The 25,879-nt window shown below is 45.6% G+C and overlaps 1 protein-coding gene across 3 annotated transcripts in view; it reads right to left on the bottom strand.

Annotated features, from left to right (window-relative positions):
• Nucleotides 1-25,879, bottom strand: part of NRXN3 (neurexin 3) — a 1,738,382-nt gene that overhangs the window by 1,515,652 nt on the left and 196,851 nt on the right. Inside the window, exon 6 of one of the 3 annotated variants that reach the window (XM_010844398.1) lies at nucleotides 13,102-13,125. The exons of the other annotated variants lie outside the window; for them this stretch is intronic. Within the exon in view, the coding sequence (XP_010842700.1) occupies nucleotides 13,102-13,125 (24 nt within the window). The remainder of the gene's footprint in view (nucleotides 1-13,101; nucleotides 13,126-25,879) is intronic. 3 annotated transcript variants of the gene reach the window in all.

Here is a 25,879-nt window from a genome sequence, read left to right as displayed (position 1 = left end):
GAGTTGTGGCTCTAGCGTGTGGGCTCAGTAGCCCGTGCTCTGCAACAAGAGAAGCTGGTACAATGAGAAGCCTGCACACCACAACGAAGAGTGGCCCCTGCTCACCACAAGCAAAGAAAGCCCACACGTAGCATCGAAGACCCAGCGTGGCCAAAACAAACAAATACACAGTTTAAAAGGAGGTGGTGTTTGACCTGATAGTTGAAGATTTTAACAGGAGAATGGAGAAGAAGGTATACCTGAAAGGGACATAGCACAAAGTACAGAACAGCAAAAAGTTAAGACTCACTCATGGGGTACTTTGACCACAGCATGTCAGAGAATAATGACAACTAATGTTTACATGACTTTAGAAAGCCTCTTTTAAGAAATTTTATCTTCTCAAACATCTCCTAAGGCTGGTATTAGTACTATTGAGCCCATTTTCCAGATTGAGAAACTGAGTTTAGAAGAGATTAAATTATTTGTTTTATGAAAATTCTATAGCTAGAGAGAGAACCTAGACCCAAGGATTCAATATCCATCTCCCAGCCCATAGCAAATATGATTAACTAAAAAAGGGAGAATGCAACCATTCTGCAAAGGGCAAGAAATACCAAGCTAGAATATCAGGCTAATGGTGAGGTTTCAGGCCCTGTGGCAGTAGAATAGAGCTTCCCTGAGGGACTGGTGGAGGTAACAAGATATGATCTTCTTTGTCTTACCTCTTTCCAGAAAGAGGCTGACTCCTCACTGGTCATTTTCTTTCTTCTTCTTAGAGACACACCCTGAGCTATATGACTACACAGGAGCTGGCAAAACACAAAGAAAACTTATTTCTTTGTTTTGCCAGTGAATTTATCAGTTTGTTTGATTTTCTGTTCACTGCTTTGTATTTTATTAGGCCTTAGGGTGCCTCAGTAAATTAAGATGATATAGTCGAAATGTATGATTAAAAGACTGAGCAACAATAATAACAGCATAATCATACTGTGCATTCATATCCTACTCAGCATCTGTTATATCATTTACTCACACAAAATCAGCAGCACTGCAAAACAGGAAAGACAGAATGTAGCAATCCAGATTTACCAGCAGGAAAGCTGAAACAGAAAGGCTAGGTGGTTTGCCTGGGGCCACACAGCAAGTTATTAGAACTTTACTCAGATCCTGCAATTCCCAAGCCAGCCTGCTCTTCACAGTAGTTCAGTCTCTGAGCTCAGGCAGGCTATGGAGATGAGTGGTACCATGTGGTACCATCTGCTTCTGCCTCCCAGGAGCTGTGATTTCAGCACCATGGACAGAGGCGCCCAGGCCGGGAGCTATTCTTTAATGGCATACAATGCTAGTTTCCAAAGTTCACAAACTGAATTCTGGAATGTTGAACCATGTCATGCACCACAGGAATATTGCATGGGTGCCTAAAAGTGATGGCAATAATAATCACTTAGAAACAAGTTAGAGTCTGTAACAGAGATCTTTAAAGGCTTACCTAGGTTGAAGCAAATGCAACCTTTAAACAGAGCAGCTACTCATTCCTCATAAAGCCTGAAATTAATTAATAATCAGTAACATTTACCCTAGTATCCAAATACCAAACTTCCTCCAATTAAGTAACTTTGTTTTCCCTCTTCACAACCCAAACTATCAAATGTGAAAATAATAGCAATATCAATAATGTCTACAGAGTTATTTTTTTTATGTCAGGGCATGGGCTAGGCACCTAAGTACTATGTCACCATTTGATCCTTTTAGTGGTATGTATGAAATATATCTAGGATATAGAGGCTGTAAGGAAAGTATTTGGGAAAATAAAGATGCTAGATTGAAAGACAGACCAAGTCTGGAGTCACACAGTCCTGCTTCAAGTCCCAGATCTGCCTTTCACTAGCTGTGTGATCTTGGACACTTGTTTCATTGTCCTGAGTCTAAGCCTCTGCCTATGTAAAATTACAGAATCATACTCTCTTCATAGGGTCTCTTTATGTGCATAAATAATATGCATAACACCCAGAGCACTAAGTTGGGCACATAGTAACTATTCAACAGACACTATTGTATAAGTTCTTTCCCTCTTTCTATCTTGTATGTGTACCTTTGGTTTATCTTTAGACTCCTCTTCCCAGGGATTACCTCCAACTCCTTGAGTTGGTATCAAGATAAAAATAAAATTTGGGAAAGGGGAGAGAGTATGTTAAATGAAATTCAGCTCACAGATCTGAAGAGAGTAGGACTTGTATTGAGTCAAAAAATGATAATGCCTCTAATGGGAGTCTCTGAGGGTATAAGGAAGGGAAAAACAGTGGGTGCAATGTGTATGATGGTTATAAGTCAGTTATATATACACTGTCAAACCTATGGTGTCTGACCACAGACTAGCAATGGAAACAGAGACTATAACAAAGCTATAAGCCAGTGAACATTATTCCTGCCTTTGCCTGCAATCATATCATTTTCAATGTAACTTCACAACCTAAGCAGGGAAGGGGCTAAAAATGAGGACTTTTTTTTTTTTTTTTTTTGCCAGAACCATAGGCACAACTTCCAACATTCACCCATATCTGCAAACCTCAACTCATCTTCACCGACCCTTCCTAATATAAGCTTTAGAATCTACTGTCCCATTGAGAAGAGATTCTTACAAACAAAACTGATGCAAGAAGGAAATGTCTCTGGAGAAATGGAATCTAAAAGAGCTTAGCTGTTGCATCCATTCTTTCCACCACCACTCACTGATCATCACAAGAAATAGTTAAAAGTCTACCCACACATCAAGAAATTTGCAACTAGTGAGGGACATGCCACTAGAGCCTGGTGAATGCTTTAATAAAAATGTTCCCATGGCACTGTGCATGATGATGGGGAAGTCTAATGCCAACCAGCCCCATCCAGGAATAGTTCTTGACCCATTGCATATATAGGTAGCACAGATATCTATATAGAACCACTGAAGTTCCTCTGTACCCTGCTGAAACTCTACTTGTCCAGGGTGATCAGGATCTCTACCTCTTCTCACACCCCAGGCCCTCTGACTGCACTCCGATTCAAAACACAACATATGTTTATGTCTGAAAGGAAAGCTAGATATCATCTTGCCTGACCTTTTCATTTTACAAACTGAATTCCAGAGAGGGAATAACTTCTTCTAGGTTGCAAAGCTGGTGGATCAAGAACTAGGACACAGGTCTCCCAATAACCACGCAGGAAACTATGGTAAGTTTCAAGTGTTTTCATATCTCATATGTGGTTCTTTGACCTCCTTGGTGAATTACAATTCTGTCTCCTTTGTAAACCCATGTCCCCACAAGTCCCTCCACTGGTCTGCAAAGCTGAACAAGATGCCCAGGAGTGTTAGGTGGCTGAGACTCAGCTCTGGGTTTTAATTCAAAGAGTACTGAAGAAATTTCCTCTGTCTGTACTCTAACGCTGCTGCTGCTGCTGCTGCTAAGTCGCTTCAGTAGTGTCCGACTCTGTGCAACCCCATGGACTGCAGCCTACCAGGCTCCTCTGTCCATGGGACTTTCCAGGCAAGAGTACTGGAGTGGGTTGCCATTGCCTTCTCCTGTAACTGCATAGTGATACACTAATTCAAACTTACTGCTATGGGGGAAAAACACCATTTAATGAGACATGAAGACAAAACACAAACTCGACTCAGGAGACACACCAACCTGCAGTGTATTACATATCCTAGGTAGTCTTTTTTCTTCATTGGAATATAACTGCTTTACAATGTTGTGTTAATTTCTGCTGCACAACGTGAATCAGCTATTTGCACACACATATCCCCCCACCTCGAGCCTCCCTCCCACCACCCCCCATCACACCTTCTAGGTCATCACAGAGCACCGAGCTGACCTCCCTGCACTTTATAGCAGGTTCCTACTAGTTACGTACTTTACACGTGGTAGTGTATGTAGCCTTTATCAAAGCCTCCTGAAACAATAATGGGCGTCATATCCATAAGCAGTAGGACAGAGGGGAAAGCTCTTGGGTCTAGCACTACACTGCTGGTCAGGTTCTATGCAAACTCCTCCATCCCTTATTGCTGGATGACTGGGAGAAAACCCGTTCCCTGGAACTGCATATTCTGTTCTCTGTTGGCAATTGGGAATGACAGTTTTGCTCTTCTTGATTAATCCTTACATTTGGGCTCTTCATAAGCTATATTTGCCCCAGGGCCCCTAGGGAAGCAGCATGGTGGGGCATAGAGTGCTGACTGGCACAGGAGTCAGGCATCCTGGGTAGGAAGGAGGTTTCTCAGCTATGTAACCTACAGCAGGTAGAACTCCCTAGGTCAGCATTTCCTCATCAGTTTACCAATCTGATTGAGTTGTTGTAAGAATCAAATAATATATTTGAGTAAAGGAACTGGCTTATATTGAAAAGTGAACATCGTGTCTGACTCTTGGTGACCCCATGGACTGTACAGTCCATGGAATTCTCCAGGCCAGAATACTGGAGTGGGTAGCCATTCCCTTCTCCAGGGGATCTTCCCAACCCAGGGATCGAAGCCAGGCCTCCCAAATTTCAGGCAGATTCTTTACCAGCTGAGCCACAAGGGAAGCCCAAGAATACTGGAGTGGGTACCCTATCGTTTCTCCAGGGGATCTTCCCAACCTAGGAATTGAACTGGGGTCTCCTGCATTGCAGGTGGATTCTTTACCAACTGAGCTATCAGAGAAGCCCTGGCTTATATTGGAGTTAATAAATATTGGTTTACTGGCATCTGAATATTCATTTCCTCTGTTCAAATCCCTAGCTTCCCCTTTGCAAAAAGAACATCTTCCTATTCTCCAGAAAATAATGTGACAGAACTACTCAATTTTTCTGAGATAAAGGTATGATTTACAACAGAAGCATAACTTTAATAGCAGAATTAATCATGTGTGGGTGAGAGGAAGGAAATAAATGATGACTAAGTGCCTACTATGTACCAGGCATCTGAAGCACACTATTTAACATAATCTTGTGTTCCTCCTGGGAGGGTATCTGTTACTCTTCCATTTTACAGATGTGGATTGGCAAGGTTAGATAAACTCAGACCAGCGTAGATATTAAGCATCAGAGTTAAGAAGTGAACCTATCTGTGAGACTCCAAAGCCGTTTTTCTTTCCATTTACACAACACTCTTAGCTGCGGAGCAGAATCATCCACTGAAACTCTTAAGGAGAGAGCACACCAACATAAACCATGCTAAACGGGTTGACTCTCCCTGTGTCCTCCTGACCCAGTGATCTTCCTTTCGTTGGAATTTTAGATGCTCAGGTGATGGATATATGCCAGTGACCACCAGAGGGGGATAACAGCTGGCAAAGTGCAGGCTGCATGTGCGTGCATGCATTGAAAAGCATACACACACACACACACACTTCTCTAGTAGCCTACCCAAACAATAACAGAGGAATAAGGCACACAGAGAGTCCTTTTAAAACAAAGACCCTTGCATATTTACTCAGTATTGACCTTCCAACTATGGCGACGCCTGCGCTTAACCACACAGGGCCTGGTGCAGAAGTAACAGGACTTGTACTGTGTGAAATAGAAGCAAGAGGAATCAGGGGTCATAAACAACAGTCTGGAAGGAAGGGTCCAGATTCCCCACACTGGTATTTTTATGCGTTCCTCCTGCTCTCCCAGGCCCACCAGCCTGTTATTAGTTTCCGGGAGCTTCTATAACAAATTATCACAAACTGCGTGGCTTGAAACAACAGAAATTTATTTTCTTACAATTCTAGAGGACACAAGTCTGAAATCAAGGTGTTGGCAGAGCTACTGCCTCTGGAGGCTCTCAGGGAGGATCCTTCCTTGTCTCTTTCAGCTTCTGGTGGCTGTCAGAATTTCTTGGATTCATTGGCTTGTGACCACATCACTGAGATCTCTACCCCCATCTTCATCCCAATTTCCTTCCTGTCTGAAAAATCTCCCCTGTGTGTCTCTTATAAGGACACTTGTCACTGGGTTTAGGGCTCATCTGATCATCTCTTCATCTCAAGATCCTTAGCTTAATCACACCTGCAATGACCAATTACCAAATAAGGTAATATTCATAGGTTTCAAAAATTAGAATGCACCATATCTTTGGGGAAATCACCATCAAACCCACTAAAGAGCCAAACCAAACAAATCCAAAGACACAGAACCACGTGGATTGTGTGATGCCATGATGTGTAAGACACACAGATGGGAAGATAGCCCTTGACCCAAAGAAGGGACAGGATGTGAGAAACAGCACTCCCAACCACAGAAAGCAAGGTTCAATCTGCCCAGGGAAGACAGCGGGAAAGCTTGGAGGGGAAGCATTTGAACTGAGCCTTGAAGGGTGGGTTTTGATAAAGAGTAGTAGGAAAGGAAAGAGAAGGAAATTCTGATGGAAGAAACAGCAAGAGCAAAGATAAACAGGTTGCCAAGGAGTCCTGGGGGTAGAAAACAGGGAGAAGAATGGATGAGAAGAGGGAAAACATATCTAGGTGGAAGACTACAGGTAGAAGCACCTCACCCAGGGCCCCAGGGTGAAGCAGAGAGAAAGCAGAAGAGCAACCACAGTAGGGGGCTGATTCCACTTCACTGCCCACTCCGACCTGCTTCCCTGTTTCTGTGGCGGACCCTTGCTCTCTTAACTCCCCGCTCCAGTGGTCTAAAAGAATAGCTATTCTGCCTGTCCAAGCTACTCCTGAAACATAAGCCCTGCCCTGGGTAGTTTCGCACACACCACCACCCCGCCCCCTCCTGCCCCTTGGGGATGCAAACAGTTCTGCAGAGAGGCACAGCCTCAAGGATGGGAGCCGGCACACTGAAGTCAGACAGAGAGACAGACTGTCAAGCATGCAATGCCCTGCAGAAAACGCAGCAGCTCCAGCCGATCCCAATGCCTCAGGACACAGACAGTTGGACCTAGTTAATTGAAATAGAGGCTTCGGGCAATAGGATTTATCCAAACAGCAAGAAAATAGCAGGAGGATGCTGGCAGCATGCAAATGGTTGAGGGGGGAGTCCTTGAAGACCATCATTCAGATGGGGCGGTCCAGGGACCGACAGCTGTCACTCCCGAAGCAGACCCCCACTCTAACCCCTTCCTCACATCCTCGGGGCTCTCTTCTCCCCACCCCATGCCTCCTGGACAAGCCCGATTTGCTCTAATAAAAGTGGCCTCAGACCCAGGGAGACTGGGGGAGGAACACAGTTGATTTCACCTCTTTAACCCTGAAACTAGGAAGACAGCAAATGCTGACCGTCTTCCCAAGGGAGAATCCCAGAGCTTTATCTCATGCATTGCACGACCTCTAGGAACCCCTGCATAAGTGAGATAAACCCCCTGTGCCCAAGAGGAAACCTACTTATCTCCCAACAAAGCATTTCCATAAATTACTTTTTTTTTTTTTTTGGTTCTCAGGGAAGGGAGTATTTTAAAAAATAATAACTCCAATAACAGTAATAATAATCATCAGCTGATGCCTACACCCTGGCCAAGACTTCAGGGAAAGAGGTATGGGGGCCTGCAGGGCAGGATCGTGCTGGGACGTGGGCAACTCACGTGCCAGGGCTGGGCAGCTCCCCCAAGGGTCCTCAGCCCCACATCTGGTTTGAGAGATATGGCCGCCACCTCTCTCATACAGAATAAACAAATGATTAACTGTCTCATTAGCGACTGTGCGGGAAGACACACGACACACGTCCCGGCGGGTGGTGCAGCCAAGAGATTTATGTTATTTAACAATAAAAGCAAAACAAACGTGGCCTTCCCACCCGCTGCCTGCCTGCATGGGGCCTCTCGCGCTGGAGCAGGGCAGTGGCACCTGGCCAGGACAAGGATTCCGGCAGAAGGAGGGAGCAGGTGCTGGACCACCTTCCTGGCCTTTTCAGGGCTGGGGTTAGGATAGGAGGAGGGGTGAGGGCAGGGGTTGGAATGGAAGAAGAGAGAGGGAAAGAGACTGCCCAGAAATGCAACACCAGTTATTCAGGAGCTGTGTGTGGGTGTTCACATCCTGGGAAAGAAAACACAACTAGAAGTCAAGAGGCCTGAAGTCCAGCCAGAGCTCTGGCCCTACCAACATATGTGACAAGTTTGGCAAATTCTGCCTCAGCTACCACATCTGTAAAATGGGCAGATGAGTGTTTTTAGTACCATGAGAATGCATGTTGTCATTGCCGCCTTTTCATCACACAGTATAGCTGTGTGATGAGAAACCAAACTCTGAATCCAGACTCTCTGGGGTTGAATCTCAGCTCTACTATAATACCTAATAGTTACATGAGCACGGACAATTAATTCCTTCTTGTGGGCTGTAGAGTGGGTATGGCCATTACATTTACCTCTTGGGATTACAAAAAAGGTAATTCCTCAAGAGAACTCTACAATGCCTTGCAGAGAGGGGAAGGCCTTCAAAGTATTGCAGATGTGACCATATTTATCCTTCTTCTTCACCAGTGCTGTCATTTGGAACAATCTAGAATTACACTTCCAAGAATTCCAGTTGTAAATTCAACCTCTAAGCTTTTCTCTATTTTTCCTTCCTATCCTAAAGAAAGTATTTCAACTTTTCCCAAGGACATGAGTCCTTCTTTCCTCTGCCGGGATTTTAATCCAAAATGATCCAGTCCTTTCCCTGTCTTCAGATCCTTTTACTCCACTGGGTCCGCTCTTCCTATAAACAAGCTCAAGCCTCATGCGTTCTGCAAACAACCCTCTGTCAGTCTTGGCTGTCCATAAGCCAGCATCCCTCCTCTTGCTTTTCCCTCTGAAGATAGTAATCTGCATTCCTTGCCTCTCTCTTACAACTTTCATCCGCTCTCCTGGTCCCATGCCCCATCACTTTGCTGGTGACAGAAGGTTCCAAACATGTCCAGCTTGTCAAGCTTATCCCAGGACCTCTCTCCAGGCTTCAGCTGGAGTTCTCAGTGAGAAAGAGCTTTCTAAAAATAGATCTGTTTACAGAATTACTTTATCCTCTGCATATTCTCTAGGCTTCAAACCTGTGCTCTCCTACTTACCTCCCCATTACAATTTTTCAGTGGCTTCTCATTGGTTACATTGTACTTGAAAGTCACCTGGGGAACTTACTAAAACGCATATTCCTGGTCTTCACCCTAAACAATTTATGATACTTATTCTCAGTAAGTCTAAGAGACTGTATTTTTAACAAGCACCCTAGAGGATTTCAATACCAATTCTCCACAAATGATACTTCCAGAAACTCTGAATGGAAACCACAGCTGGTTGTTAACAATGTGGACTTTGAAATCAAGCTACCTGTGGGTTGAATACCGACTCTTCCAGAGTCAGCCATGCCTACCAGCTTGAAGCCTTTCTCTCTGTGCCTCGGTTTCTTCATCTAATGTGTAAGGGTGGTAACATCAATACCACCCACGTGTCCAATGCTTATCACACGTCAGGCACCATGCGGCATGTGTTAAATGCATAGATTCTTGCGATCATCATAACAAGCATATGAAGTGGATGCTGCTGTTAAGTCCATCTCCCAAATGAGGAAACTGAGGCACAGAGAGAAGAAGGAATGTGCCTAAGGCTGCAGAGCTAACAAGTGGCAGAGCTGGGTTTTGCATTCAGGCAGTACTCTTGCCTGGAAAATCCCATGGACGGAGGAGCCTGTGAGGTTGCAGTCCATGGGGTCGTGAAGAGTCAGACAGAACTGAGCAACTTCACGTTCAATTTTCACTTTCATGCATTGAAGAAGGAAATGGCAACCCACTCCAGTGACTTGCCTGGAGAATCCCAGGGACGGCAGAGCCTGGTGGGCTGCCGTCTATGGGGTCTCACAGAGTCCGACATGACTGAAGCAACTTAGCAGCAGAACTTTGGATCCAGAATCTTTACCTATAGCCTTCACGCACGAGGTTTTCCTGGAGATCACAGGACACAACCTCGTGGAAACATTCAGCACAATGCCCTGCACACAGTAAGAGCTCAACAAATAGCAGCCCTTGTTCCTGTGGCTGTTGTTAGTACCACCACGGTCGTTACTGAGTCAGCTCTGCACACTCCAATTTCAAAGGCAACAGAGTGTTACAGTTATGTAGACTAGCAACCTGCCTTGTGCAATACAGTGGTTTCTAGCCAATGTGCCTATTTAAATGTGCATATCATCAAAATTAAAGACAATGTAAGATTCAGATCCTCAGTCACACCAGGCACACTGACAGCCATATGAGGTTAGTGACTCCTTCAATGAAGTGCAGATTTAGAACATCTCCATCATTAAAGAACGTTCTAATGATAGTACTGCAGTCCAGGGGGTCGCAAAAGAGTTGGACATGACTGTGCGACTGAACTGAATGATAACACTGCTCTAGATGTAGATTGCTGGATTAAAAACTTGACTCTGACAGCTGAGGTTTCTCTGGAAAGGTAACTCACCTAGGCTTGGTTTCCTCATCTTTAAAACAAGGGCAATAATGGCACCCACCTCATATGAATGCTTTGAGCAACAGATGAGTTAATGTAACCAATGTACCTAAAATATGGGCTTCCCAAGCGGTGCTAGTGGTAAAGAATCTGCCTGCCAGTGTAGGAGATGTAAGAAACATGAGTTTGATCCCTGGGTCAGAAAGATCCCGTGGAGGAGGGCATGGCAGCCAACTCCACTATTCTTGACTGGAGAATCCCCATGGACAGAGGAGCCTGACAGGCTACCATCCTCAGGGTGGCAAAGAGTCAGACACAACTGAAGTGATTTAGCATGCCCGCACTTAAAATATAATTAATACAATAGGTAACATATATGCGTTTGTGTATTGGTATGCAGGTAGTGGTATCACTACTAACGTTATCATTTAGACTTGAGCCATTGGCATGACAAGCTTTGATCTTGGAATCTTTGTATTCTGCCCTTCAGTCGGACACGACTGAAGCAACTTAGCAGCAGCAACTCTTTGTGACCCCAAGGACAGTAGTCCAGCAGGCTCCTCTGTCCATGAAATTGTCTAGGCAAGAATACTGGAGTGGGTAGCCATTCCCTTCTCCAGGGGATCCTCCCTACCTTAGGATCTAACCTGGGCCTCCTGCATTTCAGGCAGGAGAGGCCCTTCTTTCCCTCCGTCTACTTTCCACTCACCTGACAAACTCCTACACTTCCTCCAAAACCCAGTTAGCTTGTTGCATTCCCCCAAAGCTACCTCACTTCTGGACAACCCATCACTTCTCAATCGTGCCAAGTCTGGAGCCACCCCTGCTGCTTCTCCACTCCAAGACCCTGACTTCCAATTGCTCTAGGTTCTTCCTCCGCACATCTCCTTTGAAATGTCTTCTAAGATTCACAGTACTCTTTGGAAATGAGAACAGGCCTTGCAAACCCTCTTATGATAAAATGTATCCAGAAAGAGAAGCAAATGTGATCTTGTGCCTTAGGCACCGTGTCCATCACAAACCCCTGGGCTCCTGTGTGCATGACCTTTGCAAAGTCACATTGGCTGAAATGCCTCTGTATTGTTCTTTGCTCGGCAATGAATCATGCTGCGTAGAGATGAACATTCTTCCTTGAGTAATTTCTCAAACAGCTGAGCTGGGAAGACCAGGAGTTTCGACTGGGAGGGGGATAAAAGGTGAGCACTACAGCTGTTTCTCACAGAATATCTGCTACTCTCTGTGCATCCTAAAGAAATAGTGACCATTTGCAAAAGAAGAAACTTGCCAAACTGTAGAAAACGAAGGATTTGATGTGAGGATAGTGACAAAGTGCTGGGGAGACAGAGCATCACTACTTACTGGCTCTGTAACCTTGGCCACAGCCCTGAAGGCTTTCTGAGACTCGGTTTCCCCACATGTGATATGGAGGCAACAGTCTGCCTTGTAGAAGCGGGTGAGTAATAATGTACACACACACTTCTCTAGGGCTTCCTTGGTGGCTCAGATGGTAAAAAATCTGCCTGAAATGCAGGAGGCCCAGGTTAGATACTAAGGTAGGGAGGATCCCCTGGAGAAGGGAATGGCTACCCACTCCAGTATTCTTGCCTAGACAATTTCATGGACAGAGGAGCCTGCTGGACTACTGTCCTTCGGGTCACAAAGAGTTGCTGCTGCTAAGTCGCTTCAGTCGTCTCCGACTCTGTGTGACCCCATAGACGGCAGCCCACCAGGCTTCCCCGTCCCTGAGATTCTCCAGGCAAGAACACTGGAGTGGGTTGCCATTTCCTTCTCCAATGCATGAAAGTGAAAAGTGAAAGTGAAGTAGCTCAGTCGTGTCCAACTGTAGCAACACCATGGACTGCAGCCTACCAGGCTCCTCCGTCCATGGGATTTTCCAGGCAAAAGTACTGGAGTGGGATGCCATTGCCTTCTCCCACAAAGAGTTGGACATGACTAAAAAACTAACATTTTAACTTTTCACTTCTCAATTCTCATAAGACCTGTCATGTGGTAGATTTTCCATCAGCAATAGCTAGTGCTATTACCAGGTTCTATCAAAACTTTCCTTCTGGAAAAAAAAAAAAAAAAATTTTTTAAAGAATTTTATTTTAAAAGAATCAAAAAAATTTTTAAAGAATTTTATTTTAAAAGAATCAAGAAAGGGGAGACCAAATAGAAAAGCGTTCCCGTGATATTAAGACTGAGATTTACCAGGCCACAAGTAAGCAAACATGTGTCTCCAAAGTAACTGTAACTCAGTCAGATGGCACACATCTCTGTTTACAAAGGCCACGTAATAATACATGCAGTTTTACAAAATCCATATGGGAGAATAAGTCAAGTTTCCATAGAAGGGGCATGGAGACGACCAGAAATAGCTGGCTGTTTAGCTGGCTGCAGATTCCTCTCTGTTGGTTATTTCCAAACAACACACATGTCCAGGTCTCTTTTATTCAACCCGTTTCTTCTCTTCTCACCACTTGGCCTCCTCTTGGTCACAGCTGCTTCTTGATGGCAGCAGGCTCCACACTCTCCATCACGTGGAAGCTGCTCTCACCCTGGCCACCAGTGATCTCCTTTTTACTAACGGCTGTCCTCACATCCCAACCACTGAGCAACTCTCTTGGTTCAAGGACTCAGTGACAAGCAAAATCCTAGGAATGACCTTCAACTCTGTCTTCCCTCCCCTTTGAGTGCAGGCAGAACCCAAGAACAGGATGCATTGTCAGTATCATGACATATATACTAGATGATATTACGGGTTGAACTGTGTCCCCTGCGCCCTGAAACACATATGATGCAGATCTAACCCCCAGTATCTCAGAAAGTGATCTCATTTGGAAGGGGATATGGCAGATATAGTTAGCTACGATGAGATCCTAAGAGTGGGCCCCAATCCAGGATGATTTGCATCCTTATAAAAAGGGGAAGTCTGGACACAGGCATGCACACAGGGAGAAAACCATGTGAACATGAGGATGTCAGCTGGAAACCAAGGAGACAGGCCTGGAGCAGACCCTTCCCTTCTAGCCCACAGAAGGAATCAACCTGACCAACACCTTGATTTCAGACTTCTGGCCTCCAGAAATGTGAGATAATAAGTCTATTGTTTAAGCTGATGGTGACTGCAGCCATGAAATTAAAAGACACTTACTCCTTGGAAGGAAAGTTATGACCAACCTAGATAGCATATTGAAAAGCAGAGACATTACTTTGCCAACAAAGGTCCGTCTAGTCAAGGTGATGGTTTTCCCAGTGGTCATGTATGGATTTGAGAGTTGGACTGTGAAGAAAGCTGAGTGCCAAAAAATTGATGCTTTCGATCTGTGGTGTTGGAGAAGACTCTTGAGAGTCCCTTGGACTCCAAGGAGATCCAACCAGTCCATTCTAAAGGAGATCAGTCCTGGGTGTTCTTTGGAAGGAATGATGCTAAAGCTGAAACTCCAGTACTTTGGCCACCTCATGCGAAGAGTTGACTCATTGGAAAAGACTCTGATGCTGGGAGGGATTGGGGGCAGGAGGAGAAGGGGATGACAGAGGATGAGATGGCTGGATGGCATCACCGACTCGATGGACATGAGTTTGAGTGAACTCCGGGAATTGGTGATGGACAGGGAGGCCTGGCGTGCTGCAATTGATGGGGTGGCAAAGAGTCGGACACGACTGAGCAACTGATCTGATCTGATTGTTTAAGCCACCCAGTTGGTGGTACATTGTTATGACAGTCCATGCAAATTAAAACACGTGGCAAAAGGAGATTATACAGGTGGGCCCAATTTCATCACATGAGCCCTTTAAAAGCAGAGTCTCTCCAACTGGTAATAAACAGGAAGTCACAGATTTATAGCCAAGGTTGGATTTCAGGCCCCATTGCTGGCCTGGTAGATGGGGTAGATCCATGACAAACAATGTGAACAGCCTTTAGGAGACAAGAATGGCCCTGGGAAGACAGTAGGCAAAGAAATGGGCACTTCAATCCTACAACTGCGAGGAATTAACTGTGGTCAACAATGGGCCTCAGGTTGGATATATAGGTTATCTCAGAATCTGCAGATAAGAGCCCATCAACCAACACCTTGATTTCAGCCTTGTGAGACCCTTCGCAGAGGACCCATCCAAACCTACTGCACTTCTTACCTATACAACTCTGAGCTAGTAAATGGATGCTGCTTTAGGTAACTAAGTTTATTCATTTGTTACAGCAGCAATGAAAGACTAATTCATATTCCAACCCTCAGATCCTTTTCTTACAGAATAATGTGAATTCCAGACTCTAAGACTCAATTAAGTCTTCTCCACTCCTTGCTTCAGTTTGCCCCTCTGCTCAGACGTTCCTGGTTCCAACAATTAAGGCACTGCTCATCAAAGTCAGGAAGTGACAAGAGACTTGGGGTTGAAGGTAGTTAAGACCTTCTCTGAACTTCTCTCTTTATCCTAGGGTACAAGAGCTTTCCTGGGCTACCAGCTCTGCCTGCTTCCCTCTGGTCCTCCCACCTCCTTGTGAACAAGCTCACCATCTTCAGCTCCTCCCACAAAATGAGGTTTTCATCACTACCAGGGTCACAGAGTCAGAAACACTTATTGCACCCAATGCCATACAACTCAGTACCTCACAGAGGCATATCTCAATGGTGAGTCATAGGACAAGTTGCAAAGTCCCTTCAGAAAAATGGAGACAGTACTGTGAATACACGTGGAGGACAGAAGACCTGAAACATGTCAAAAAAAAAAAGAAGACCTTGACTGAAGCTTCTGAAGATGGGTCTAGAAAACCAATCACACACTACACAGCAGCCTTGCCGATGAGCTGCTAGAATTGCTGTCTGGAAATTCCGCCAGAGAGTCGATCTAAACCGGGGTTCTCAGTAGGCAGACATTAGTATGTAACTTCCCAAAACAAACTCCTTTTCTGTACTATTACTTCTTCCCCAGCCTCCAAACTCAACTCTCCTCCTGGAGGTCTCATGAGCACCCCCAACTCAACACATCCAAAGTGCATGCCTCAGCTCTCCCCGCTTTCCCCCCAACCAATAACCTTCTCTGAACACCCACGGTAGAATCAGGGCAGTAGAGAAAATGTAGCCTTGGGTTCAAATCCCAATTTTTTCCCCCTCACTGGATGGCTGACTTCTGAGCCTTAGTTTCTTCATCTGCAAAGTGGACATAATAATAACATTGATCCCCAAGATATATTGTGAGGAAAGAACTTCAGTTCAGTTCAGTTCATTCGCTCAGTCGTGTCCAACTCTTTGCGACCCCATGAATCGCATCACGCCAGGCCTCCCTGTCCATCACCAACTCCCGGAGTTCACCCAGACTCACGTCCATCGAGTCAGTGATGCCATCCAGCCATCTCATCCTCTGTCGTCCCCTTCTCCTCCTGCCCCCAATCCCTCCCAGCATCAGAGTCTTTTCCAATGAGTCAACTCTTCACATGAGGTGGCCAAAGTACTGGAGTTTCAGCTTTAGCATCATTCCTTCCAAAGAAATCCCAGGGCTGATCTCCTTCAGAATGGACTGGTTGGATCTCCTTGCAGTCCAAGGGACTCTCAAGAGTCTTCTCCAACACCACAGTTCAAAAGCATCAATTCTTTGGTGCTCAGCCTTCTTCACAGTCCAACCCTCACATCCATACATCACCACAGGAAAAACCATAGCCTTGACTAGACGGACCTTTGTTGGTAAAGTAATGTCTCTGCTTTTGAACTTAAAACTATGTAAAGCAGAAAAACCCGTGTGAAGCATGTAACTCAATAACTGCCTACAAAATGTATGCTGTAAGTAACTCACACATTGCTGCTATTATTATTATTCTCATTATCTTTCTAATGTACAAAATAAAGTCAACCAGATAATCCCTAAAACCCATTTCAACTCTTGAGTCCATAAGATCTACACTTCAATTTTTTTCAGATCATTCTCCCCTGCTTACCATACAAAACACAAACACACCTCATATACACATTTGCCTTCCCCTTTGTTTCTCTTTACACATGATGGTTCCTCACCCACATGATTTACATTTCTGCCTAAAATTGTATCTATTTTCCAAGGTTCAACTAAAGGGTTGAATCCAAATTAAAGGATTCCAATCATCATTGGAACCTTTATTTATCCCTCAGTTAGAAGTAATCTCATTCACCCCGAACCGCTGATGTAGAACCTTTAGGGAACATCAACTTGCTATGGTATGGGTTTTGAGGAAATTAACCTTCCATGCCCATTAGATTTAAACTTCTTGAGGTCAAAATTCTGAAAGAGATGGGAATACCAGACCACCTGACCTGCCTCTTAAGAAACCTGTATGCAGATCAGGAAGCAACAGTTAGAACTGGACATGGAACAACAGACTGGTTCCAAAAGGAGTGCATCAGGCTGTATATTGTCACCCGGCTTATTTAACTTATAGGCAGAGTACATCATGAGAAACGCTGGACTGGATGAAGCACATGCTGGAATCAAGATTGCCAGGAGAAATATCAAAACCCTCAGATATGCAGTGAAAAAGAATGAAAGAGCCTCTTGATCAAAATGAAAGAGAAGAGTGAAAAAGTTGGCTTAAAGCTCAACATTCAGAAAACTAAGATCATGGCATCTGGTCCCATCACTTCATAGCAAATAGATGGGGAAACAGTGTCAGACTTTATTTTTCTGGGCTCCAAAATCACTACAGATGGTGATTGCAGCCACGACATTAAGACGCTTACTCCTTGGAAGGAAAGTTATGACCAACCTAGACAGCACATTACAAAGTAGAGAAATTACTTTGTCAACAAAGGTCCATCTAGTCAAGGCTATGGTTTTTCCTGTGGTCATGTATGGATGTGAGAGTTGGACTGTGAAGAAAGCTGAGTGCCAAAGAATGGATGCTTTTGAACTGTCGTGTTGGAGAAGGCTCTTGAGAGTCCCTTGGACTGCAAGGAGATCCAACCAGTCCATCCTAAAGATAATCAGTCCTGGGTGTTCATTGGAAGGACTGATGTTGAAGCTCAAACTCCAATACTTTGTCCATCTGATACAAAAAGCTAATTCATTGGAAAAGACCTTGATGCTGGGAAAGATTCAAGGCGGGAAAGGGGATGACAGAGAATGAGATGGTTGGATGGCATCACCGACTCAGTGGACATGAGTTTGGGTAAACTCCGGGAGTTGGTGATGGACAAGGAGGCCTGGCGTGCTGCAGTTCATGGGGTCGACTGAGCGACTGAACTGAACTGAAACTGAACTGAGATCAAGTACTGAGTCCAATTCACCTTAATTTTCCCTTAATGTCAGTCAAATTCCCTGGACCCAGGAGGAACCTATACACATCATTTGAATGAATGACTAACCAAATGAGTGCATCTCCTCTGGACCCTCTGGGTTCCTGGGAGAAATGCACATGGTGCCTTGCAGGTCTGTTTCAGAGGCTTCTGTCTTCTAAATACATCAAGTCTGGACTTATGGTAGATTTCAGTCACCCACTTAAAAATAACAGTTTATTTAGTATGAGTTCACTAAAAATTTTAAAACTTTTTTTAAAATTCAGTAGAGAAAGAAGTTGACCACAATAGCCGGGGATGAAGCAGATCTTAATAACAGTGAACCTACAATTCCCAAAGTTCTTGTCGGTGAACACAAACTCTGAGTGCCCAGAAGGAAAACAATAACAGCAAAATCCACTCCCTAAAGTTGCAATCTGTCTTTACAAGGTCAGTACTGAGTAAGTACAACCTTCGGCTGTCTGGTCAAGGTTGGGGGAGTCGGATTTATTTGTTTAGGGTCCCACATGGTTTAGTAGAAAATTGTTTCCATCACAGTGCGTGTATGCCTCTGAACAAGAGCTATTCAGGGCAGAGGAATGAAAGCCTTCCCTCTGGTGTGGTGGGAAAAACTTCACATTCGCTGAGTTGGAGGACCACTCATCACGAGGATGGGTCCTACACTGCCCTGCTGTTTTTGGCTGCAGATCTGAAGAAATAAAATGAGTGAAGTATGGTGCTCTGACAAGAGCACTGGACTAGGAGTCCTGAGCCTATGGGTGATGGCTCTGCCCCTAGGTATCTGATTTTATGAAAATTACTGGACTTCTTTGAGTCTCCTTTTTCCACCTGTAAAACAGAGGGTTTGGGCTAGGTTGGTGGAACCATTTGGCAATGGTATGCTACAGCATACTTCTAAAAACACCAATGCCCAGGCTCATTCCCAGAGAGGGAGCAGTCTGTACAGGATGAGACCCAGGCACCCATGATTTTAAAGTTGAGAACCCTTGGGCTACACCACTATCCATTTCAGTTCTAACACTCTTTGATTCTATAGGAATCTTTCTAGAAACCAGTAAGCCAGCTTCCCTTTTCATCATATGGGATCAATCTGAGAGAAGAATCTGGCAGAGTGATCTCTTTGAGTGAAAGACTGCCAATGTATTTTCCATCTCACAGTTGTCTATAAACCTATAATCTTTGCAATAAGGCATCTTCGGGGGTTGGTTCTATGCCTCTGTCCCTGGCCATCCCAACCACACAGAGACCTTACCAAAATAGGGTTTAGGGGGCTTCCCTTCCCCAGTGGCTCAGTGGTAAAGAGCCTGCCTGCCAATGCAGAAGACGTGGGTTCAATCCCTAATCCAAGAAGATCCCACATGCCATAGAGCAACCAAGACCAGGCGCCACAACTACTGAACCTGTGCCCTAGAGCCCGGGAGCTGCAACCACTGAGCCCACGGCCCCAGGTACTGAAGCCTGTGTGCCTAGAACACTACTCCCCAACAAGACACGCCCCTGCAGTGAGAAGCCCGTACACAACCGGAGAGCAGCCTCCACGGGCTGCACCTAGAGAAAGCCTGTGCAGCAGTGAAGACCCAGCACACTCATGAACAAGTAATACATTTCTAAGTTTTAATAGGGTTTAGCCAGAGAATGGGGTAGGAGCTGACACCAATGAATGGAAATCACCCTGAGTGTCTGCCTCAGGCCGAAGGCAGATGCTAATCGTATTGGGTGGCCATCTGAGTGAGAATCTATTTTTCAATGTTCTTTCCCTACAATTCCATATTCCAGAGATACAATATCCAGTTGAACTTCTTTATGGTGTGAACTCATCACAGTTCAGTTCAGTCACTCAGGCATGTCTGACTCTTTCTGACCCCATGGACTGCAGCATGCCAGGCTTCCCTGTCCATCACCAGCTCCCAGAGTTTACTCAAACTCATGTCCATTGAATTGGTGATGCCATCCAACCATCTCATCCTCTGTCATCCCCTTCTCCTCCCGCCTTCAATCTTTCCCAGCATCAGGGTCTTTTCCAAGGAATCACTTCTTCGCATCTGGTGGCCAAAGTATTGGAGTTTCAACTTCAGCATCACTCCTTCCAATGAATATGCAGGACTGATCTCCTTTAGGATGTACTGGTTGGATCTCCTTGCAGTCCAAGGGACTCTCAAGAGGCTTCTCCAACACCATAGTTCAAAAGCATCAATTCTCCGGTGCTCAGCTTTCTGTATGATCCAACTCTCACATCCATACATGACTACTGGGAAAACCATAGCTTTGAACTCATCACACTGATTAGCAAATTGTGGTGGTCAAGATAGGATTTATATCCCCACCACAAAGAAGAATACTAAGGCTCTAGCAATGCAAAGCACACTTTAATAGTAGTTAATCAGAGTGGAGTTGGGTTTAGTCTTGAGCCTGGAGCCAGGGTTCCGGACAGGATTAGGGAGGAGGGTAATATCATAGATAATTTTATGCAACAACTTGACTGAGTCATTTGCTATCCAGACAACTGTTCAAACATTATTCAGGGTACTTCTGTGAGGGTGACTTTGGATGAGATTAACAATTAAATCACTGGACTAAGTGAAGCAAATTGCCTTCCCTCATGTAGGTGGGCCTCACCCCATCAGCTGAAGATCTGAATCGAATGAAAAGGCAGACCCTCCTCCAAGTAAAAGAGAATCCTTCCTGCCTGCGGTCATAGAACTAGGGCATCAGTTATCTTCAGACTTTTCAATGAAGTAGCAGCTTTTCATCAGGTATCAAGCGTGTGGGCCTTTCAGACCAGAACTATACCATCGGTCTCCTGGGTTTCAGGCATTCAGGCTGGAACCTCACCACCAGTTCTCCTGGGTCCCCAGCTCACCACTCACCCTGCAGACCTTGGGACCTGCCAGTCTCCATCATCACACAAGTCACTTCCTTAAACACCTGTCTGTTGCTCTTTCATCCATCCTGCTGGTTCTCTTCCTTTGAAAGAGGCTGACTAATGCAGTCGGAATAGGGTAGGGCATAGAGTTGGGGTTACAGTTTGGTATAGGTTTAGGGTGGGATTCTAGTTAGGATTGGAGGTAAATCTGGGAAGAGGGCTGGAGTTGGCATTGGCCTAGGCTGCAGAGTAGGATTGTTTGGGGAACAGAGACTGATGAGGGAGACAAAATAGCAAACATCTTTTCCTAATGTTATTATTGCCAAAATGACCTTGAAAAGTGATCAGAAACTGATTATCAAGTGACTATAAAGTAACAAGTGTTACTACTGAGTCTCCTACTTGCCTGCTGATAACTCTGTGGGCAATAATGGGCTTTCCCACGTGGCACAGTGGTTTAAAAATCCGCCTGCAAGGCAAGAGACATGGGTTGAATCCCTGGGTCGGGAAGATCCCCTAGAGTAGGAAATGGCAACCCACTCCAGTATTCTTGCCTGGAGAATTCCATGGACAGAGGAGCCTGTGAGAGCTACAGTCCATGGGGTCAGAAAGAGTCAGACTCAACTGAGTGACTGATCACAAATGGCCAAAATTGCTCTTAAAGCTCAACTGTATTTTTGTGTGTTTTTTTTTTAACTCTTATCTCATTTCATCCTCTAAAAAACCCCTTTAAGAGCTATCACACCATACTTTTAGCAGGGCAAGAGACTGAGGGCCCATAAAGACAAGGAAACTCCTAAGTAGAGGATGTGATGTTTGAACTTAACTCTTTCTGACTCCAAAACCAATTTGTGCCAAAGCTCCAGCTGGGGTGGTAACAAACTGGTAACACCCCTGTCCCCCCAGAGGATAAGAAACCAGACAGGATGGGTCCCTTCCTCAGTGGGGGGTCAGGAAATTCCTCTGGCTAGTGGGGAGCGGTGGGATGAGTAGGCTGTATTACCTTTCTTTCAGGGTAGCCCTGACAGCTGTGCTTTCAGCCTGGACTCTGATTTATAAGCCCCTTCCCTGAACAAGGCTGGAGGCACACTTCCTTCCAGGGGTACTGTCTCTGCCTCAACCTCAGCGACACGCAGCCTCCCTTGTCTATCTTCCACTCGGTGACAATGTCGATGAGTTATTGCCCTCCTCCAGAGCAGCCCCTTTTGGGACCTACCCAGAGATGCAATTTGTTTTATATTTTTCTCCTTTTTCAGAAGCCTCCTTCCAGAGACACATAAATGCTGGATTCATTATATCACTCTCAGGTAGAGGCCAGTGTTAACGAGGCTTCGATCGATCTCTTAAATAAAGCTGGCAAAATATTGCACTTACTGTGGGCTTTCTGTTCCCTAATGTAGTCAGACTGGCTTTTCCTCCTGGCCCCGCCTGCTTGGCCAAGGAACCCAGCATTTTCTCCCCACCGTGGTTTGGCTCATGACAAACAGACTTAGAATTTGAACAGGTCCTTTGATCAGCAGATTTTTAACTCTCAGGAGGGAAAGGGCAGCTTGCTCAATTTCTATTTTCCTGCTGGGGAAGTTGAAAAAAAAGAAAAGTGAGATAATTTAAATCAGGTGAATCCAGAGAAAAATTGCTGCAGCTCTGATATTTGGACAACTCTTCTCCCTTGTGGAGGCCCTTCAGCCTCCCTACAAGACCCCTGGGGGCGTCTCACCTTGCCCTTGACCCTTCTGCTTCCCCCTCCCCTCCTCAAACCTTTTTCCTCACTGGCACTTTTTAAAAATCATTTTCTCCTCCTGAAGTAGTTAGGTAGCTCTGAGGTCCTGCAAAAGGCATCAGACTTGAGGGCTAGAAAATTGTGGTTCAAATTCCAGCACTGCTCCTAGCTGCTTAGACAAGATTTCCAACCTCTCAACTTCAGCTCATGGCCTTCAATCACAAAGTCCCTAATTCTGGAAGAAGCCAAATGGATGTGCCTGGAACAACCAAAGACCTGCAGTATCTTTGGGGGACCCCAAACACACCCTAACAGGGACCCCAAAGCCCTCCTCCAAGTCCTGCCCAGTCCCTGTTCCAATTTCCTTTCTGCTTCCTCTCCAGCCTGGCCTTTAAAGTGACATTTAACTTGAGGAAGTGATAGGAAGTAGGCCCACGGGGCAAGTGACCCCAGCGGCCAGCGGCCTTTACCCTCTGATGTCACTTCCTGGAACAGCACAGCAAGTGCCACTTCTGGGACTACCAGGAATCAGGTTCCCAGGCCACTCACATGGTTATTTATCATTTCTTGGGCCTTGACTGTGGTCCAAATGTTACATTCGCAGCTAATTTTCTATTAATTAGGTGCTGCAGTTCCTCAGCTAAAAGAATAATGAGACAGACAGGAGTCCTGAAGTTCAAAAATACCATGGACTGTGGTACAAAGAGAAGCTGGATGGGGAGAGAGGGGCAGGGAGCCAGCCTGGGAAACGGGGGGAGGGGGAGACAAGGGACTCGGCCGAGGGCTTCTTCCGCAGTCGTGAAGCTGTTACTTGTTGGCCTTATCGAGCCTGTAGAAGACATTCGGCTGAGAATGGTTCTAACACTTACTTCTCAGGGTCGGAAGAGAATGCAGGAACGTGGCGGGTCCAGCCAAGGAGTAAAATGGGGGCTCTTCGCCCTCTGAGCCAGTGGTTCTCTGTGCCAGTCTCCAGACCTGTGTACCAGCCTCACCTTGTTCAGCCTGATCACGTGGGGTGAAATCTGGGAATCTGCACTCTTAACACCCCCACCCCTGGTCATCCCTAGGGATATGAGAATCAGGGAAACATCATCCCAAGGTTTCTGGGATTTCTGGGCCATGAGGAGTCAAAGGGCCTTGGCTAACATTTGTAAACATTTGTTTATAAATTTGGTAACTGTTTACCAAGTACCTTCCACGTACTCCCCTTTCTCTTTAGTTCTTACAGCCCTATAAGAAGTGGAGGCCACTATTATCCTTTAAATGAGACAGCTGAGACTTTCAAAAATCAAGTGGCTTGGCTCAAAGATCTAGGAGGTGGTGGGAGCAGGAGGGCTCATTCTCGGCACATTGGATACCGTGTTTATTTGCTAAAGACATCTTCTTCCGCTTTCACCAAATCAACCCAATGAGACTCCTGAAAAACTGCTGAGTCTTCTCTTCAGCTGGAGAGGATCAGATAAGACGGAGGTATAGGACAGTGATCAAATGAGTGATCAGCTTATATAGGACCAGATTCCAGAGCATTAAGAATGCAGCTATGGCATTTGAGTGTCTCTTTCCAAATCTAGACCCCACTCCACTTTCCACTTTAGAAACTTTGGGCAAGACAGCTTATTTCTGGTGCCGCCGTTTCCCCACTGTAATACTGATGATAACAGCCATGAGCACTGCACTGGTGTGGCTGGGAGGATGCAGGGAGCACAAGACTTTGAATCACCCACAGATTCTAGGCTCATAGACTGAGTCAACCTCAGTGATTCAAACCCCACCATCTCTGGATGTCTCATCCTGCTTCTCCCCGGGGGTAACACCTGAAACATCACACAGATACCCTGCTTTTGCTCTGGGGATGTCTCAGATTATGAAGACTGATGCCTTTCCTCTCACACTGTGAATGTTCTTCCATAAATAATTAAACTAAACTGGTTACTGAAAGAAACGATCAAAACCCACAGTGGGAGGACAGTAGGGGCTTTGTCCCGACAGTCTGTCCAGCCACTTACTGATTCCCTCTGGGGCCCAGGGGGATAAAGAGAGGAGCACAGATCCCACTGTGAAGAGCCTTCACACTGGAGATGTAAAGGGAAAGGGTCCAAGGGTCAACACGAGGCTCAAATTGAGACACACATGAAGACTGACAGGCAAGAAGACAGCTAGACAGACTTCCTTTGAGAGCGGCCCCTGCAGGACCGATGCAATGCCCATGTGGGAGCAAAGCAACGAGGTGGTGGCTTGGCTAGGTCAAAGGTCTAGGAAGCGGCAGAGGCAGGAGACAAACGCAGAAGATACAACTAGGAGACCAAAGCACCGTGCAGCACAGGGGACTTCCCTGGAGGACAGGACTCCACCTGCCGACACAAGGGACGATGGGTTCGCTCCCTGGTCGGGCAAGATTCCACATGCAGTGGAGCAACTCAGCCCATGTACCACAACTACTGAGCCTGCAAGCCGTAAGTAATGAGCCTATGTGCCGCCACTACGGACGCCCACACGGGCCACACACTGCAACTACTGAAGCCCGCGCACTAGAGTCTGTGCGCAGCAGCAAGAGAAGCCAACGCAATAAGAAGCCCGCAACAAAGAGTAGCTCCCACTCGCAGCAACCAGAGAAAGCCCACGCGAGCAATGCTATAGCACAGAATCCCCTCACCCAAATAGGGCCTTTAGTTCTGTTCAAGAACCCTCATTTCTTGGACATTTCTCTCCTGAGCCCAGACCACTACTCACCTTTCCTGGAATTCACTGAGGATACGCTGAATCCCTTGCGGAAGTTTTTGCATATGCTTGTCCATGTATCCATGCCCCTGGGGGAAGCGAGGGGGGCGGTAATATTTCCTTAAGCGGAAAGCCTTCCTCTACCTGCTAACATACCTTTTTCTCCAACAATAATGCAGTAAAACCATGCTCACGGGCCCTAATTGGACTGTTCTAATGAAGTGGGCATTAAAGGACATTTAAGAATAAACGCGCTCTTCTTAGGGTCTAGCTCAGAGAATCAAGACTCGAGGCAAGGAGCTAGCAAAAGGTCTTGGCAAACCTATAAATGCTTGCACCAGGAGATAGGAATCAGCTGTTGCTTGTGAGCAGTGTTGGCCTTTAGTCTTAATTTACAAACTCCTTCCCTTCCTCCAACTCCCTGCTCCATCCACTGTATGGATAAACTCTAGCCCACCCAAGGACAAGCTTGTTACTAATGTTACATGAAGGAGGTCCTGTCATTCTGAAGACAGCTCTGCTCAAACTTAAAATAATCTAGGGTGGTAGGGCAATGGGGAGGGGAGGGAGTCATAAAGCATTCCTAGTAGGCTACGAGCAAAGCCCATTGTCCTCCCCGCCCCTAAACAGGAACTTCCTTCATAGATTTCAGGAGGGAAAAAAAGGTTAGGCCAGAGACTGAAAGGAAACAGCGGGATTTGCTTGGTATCTAAATGTATCCATTTCCCACATCTTCTTTCCCCTAACAGCTCATGTCTTATTTCTGTTCCTATCCTTGATTCCCATACAAAGGTGATTGACGAATTCTCCTTTTGCATTTTTACAGAGCAACATTTCAGGGTAGCTATTTTGTCACATTTCAACAGGGAAGGACTAATTAAGCCAGACCAAGCTTCCCCGCACCCCATCCCTGAAAGGCAGAAAACTGCTAAACCAACACACTAACTCCGCAGTTATTGGGAACCGTTTCCTTT

This window comes from Bison bison, unplaced genomic scaffold, assembly GCF_000754665.1.
Source record: "Bison bison bison isolate TAMUID 2011002044 unplaced genomic scaffold, Bison_UMD1.0 scf7180017864201, whole genome shotgun sequence".
NCBI classification, from domain to species: domain Eukaryota; kingdom Metazoa; phylum Chordata; class Mammalia; order Artiodactyla; family Bovidae; genus Bison; species Bison bison.
Note: the sequence above shows the minus strand (reverse complement) of the source record. Positions and strands in the feature narration are given on the sequence as shown.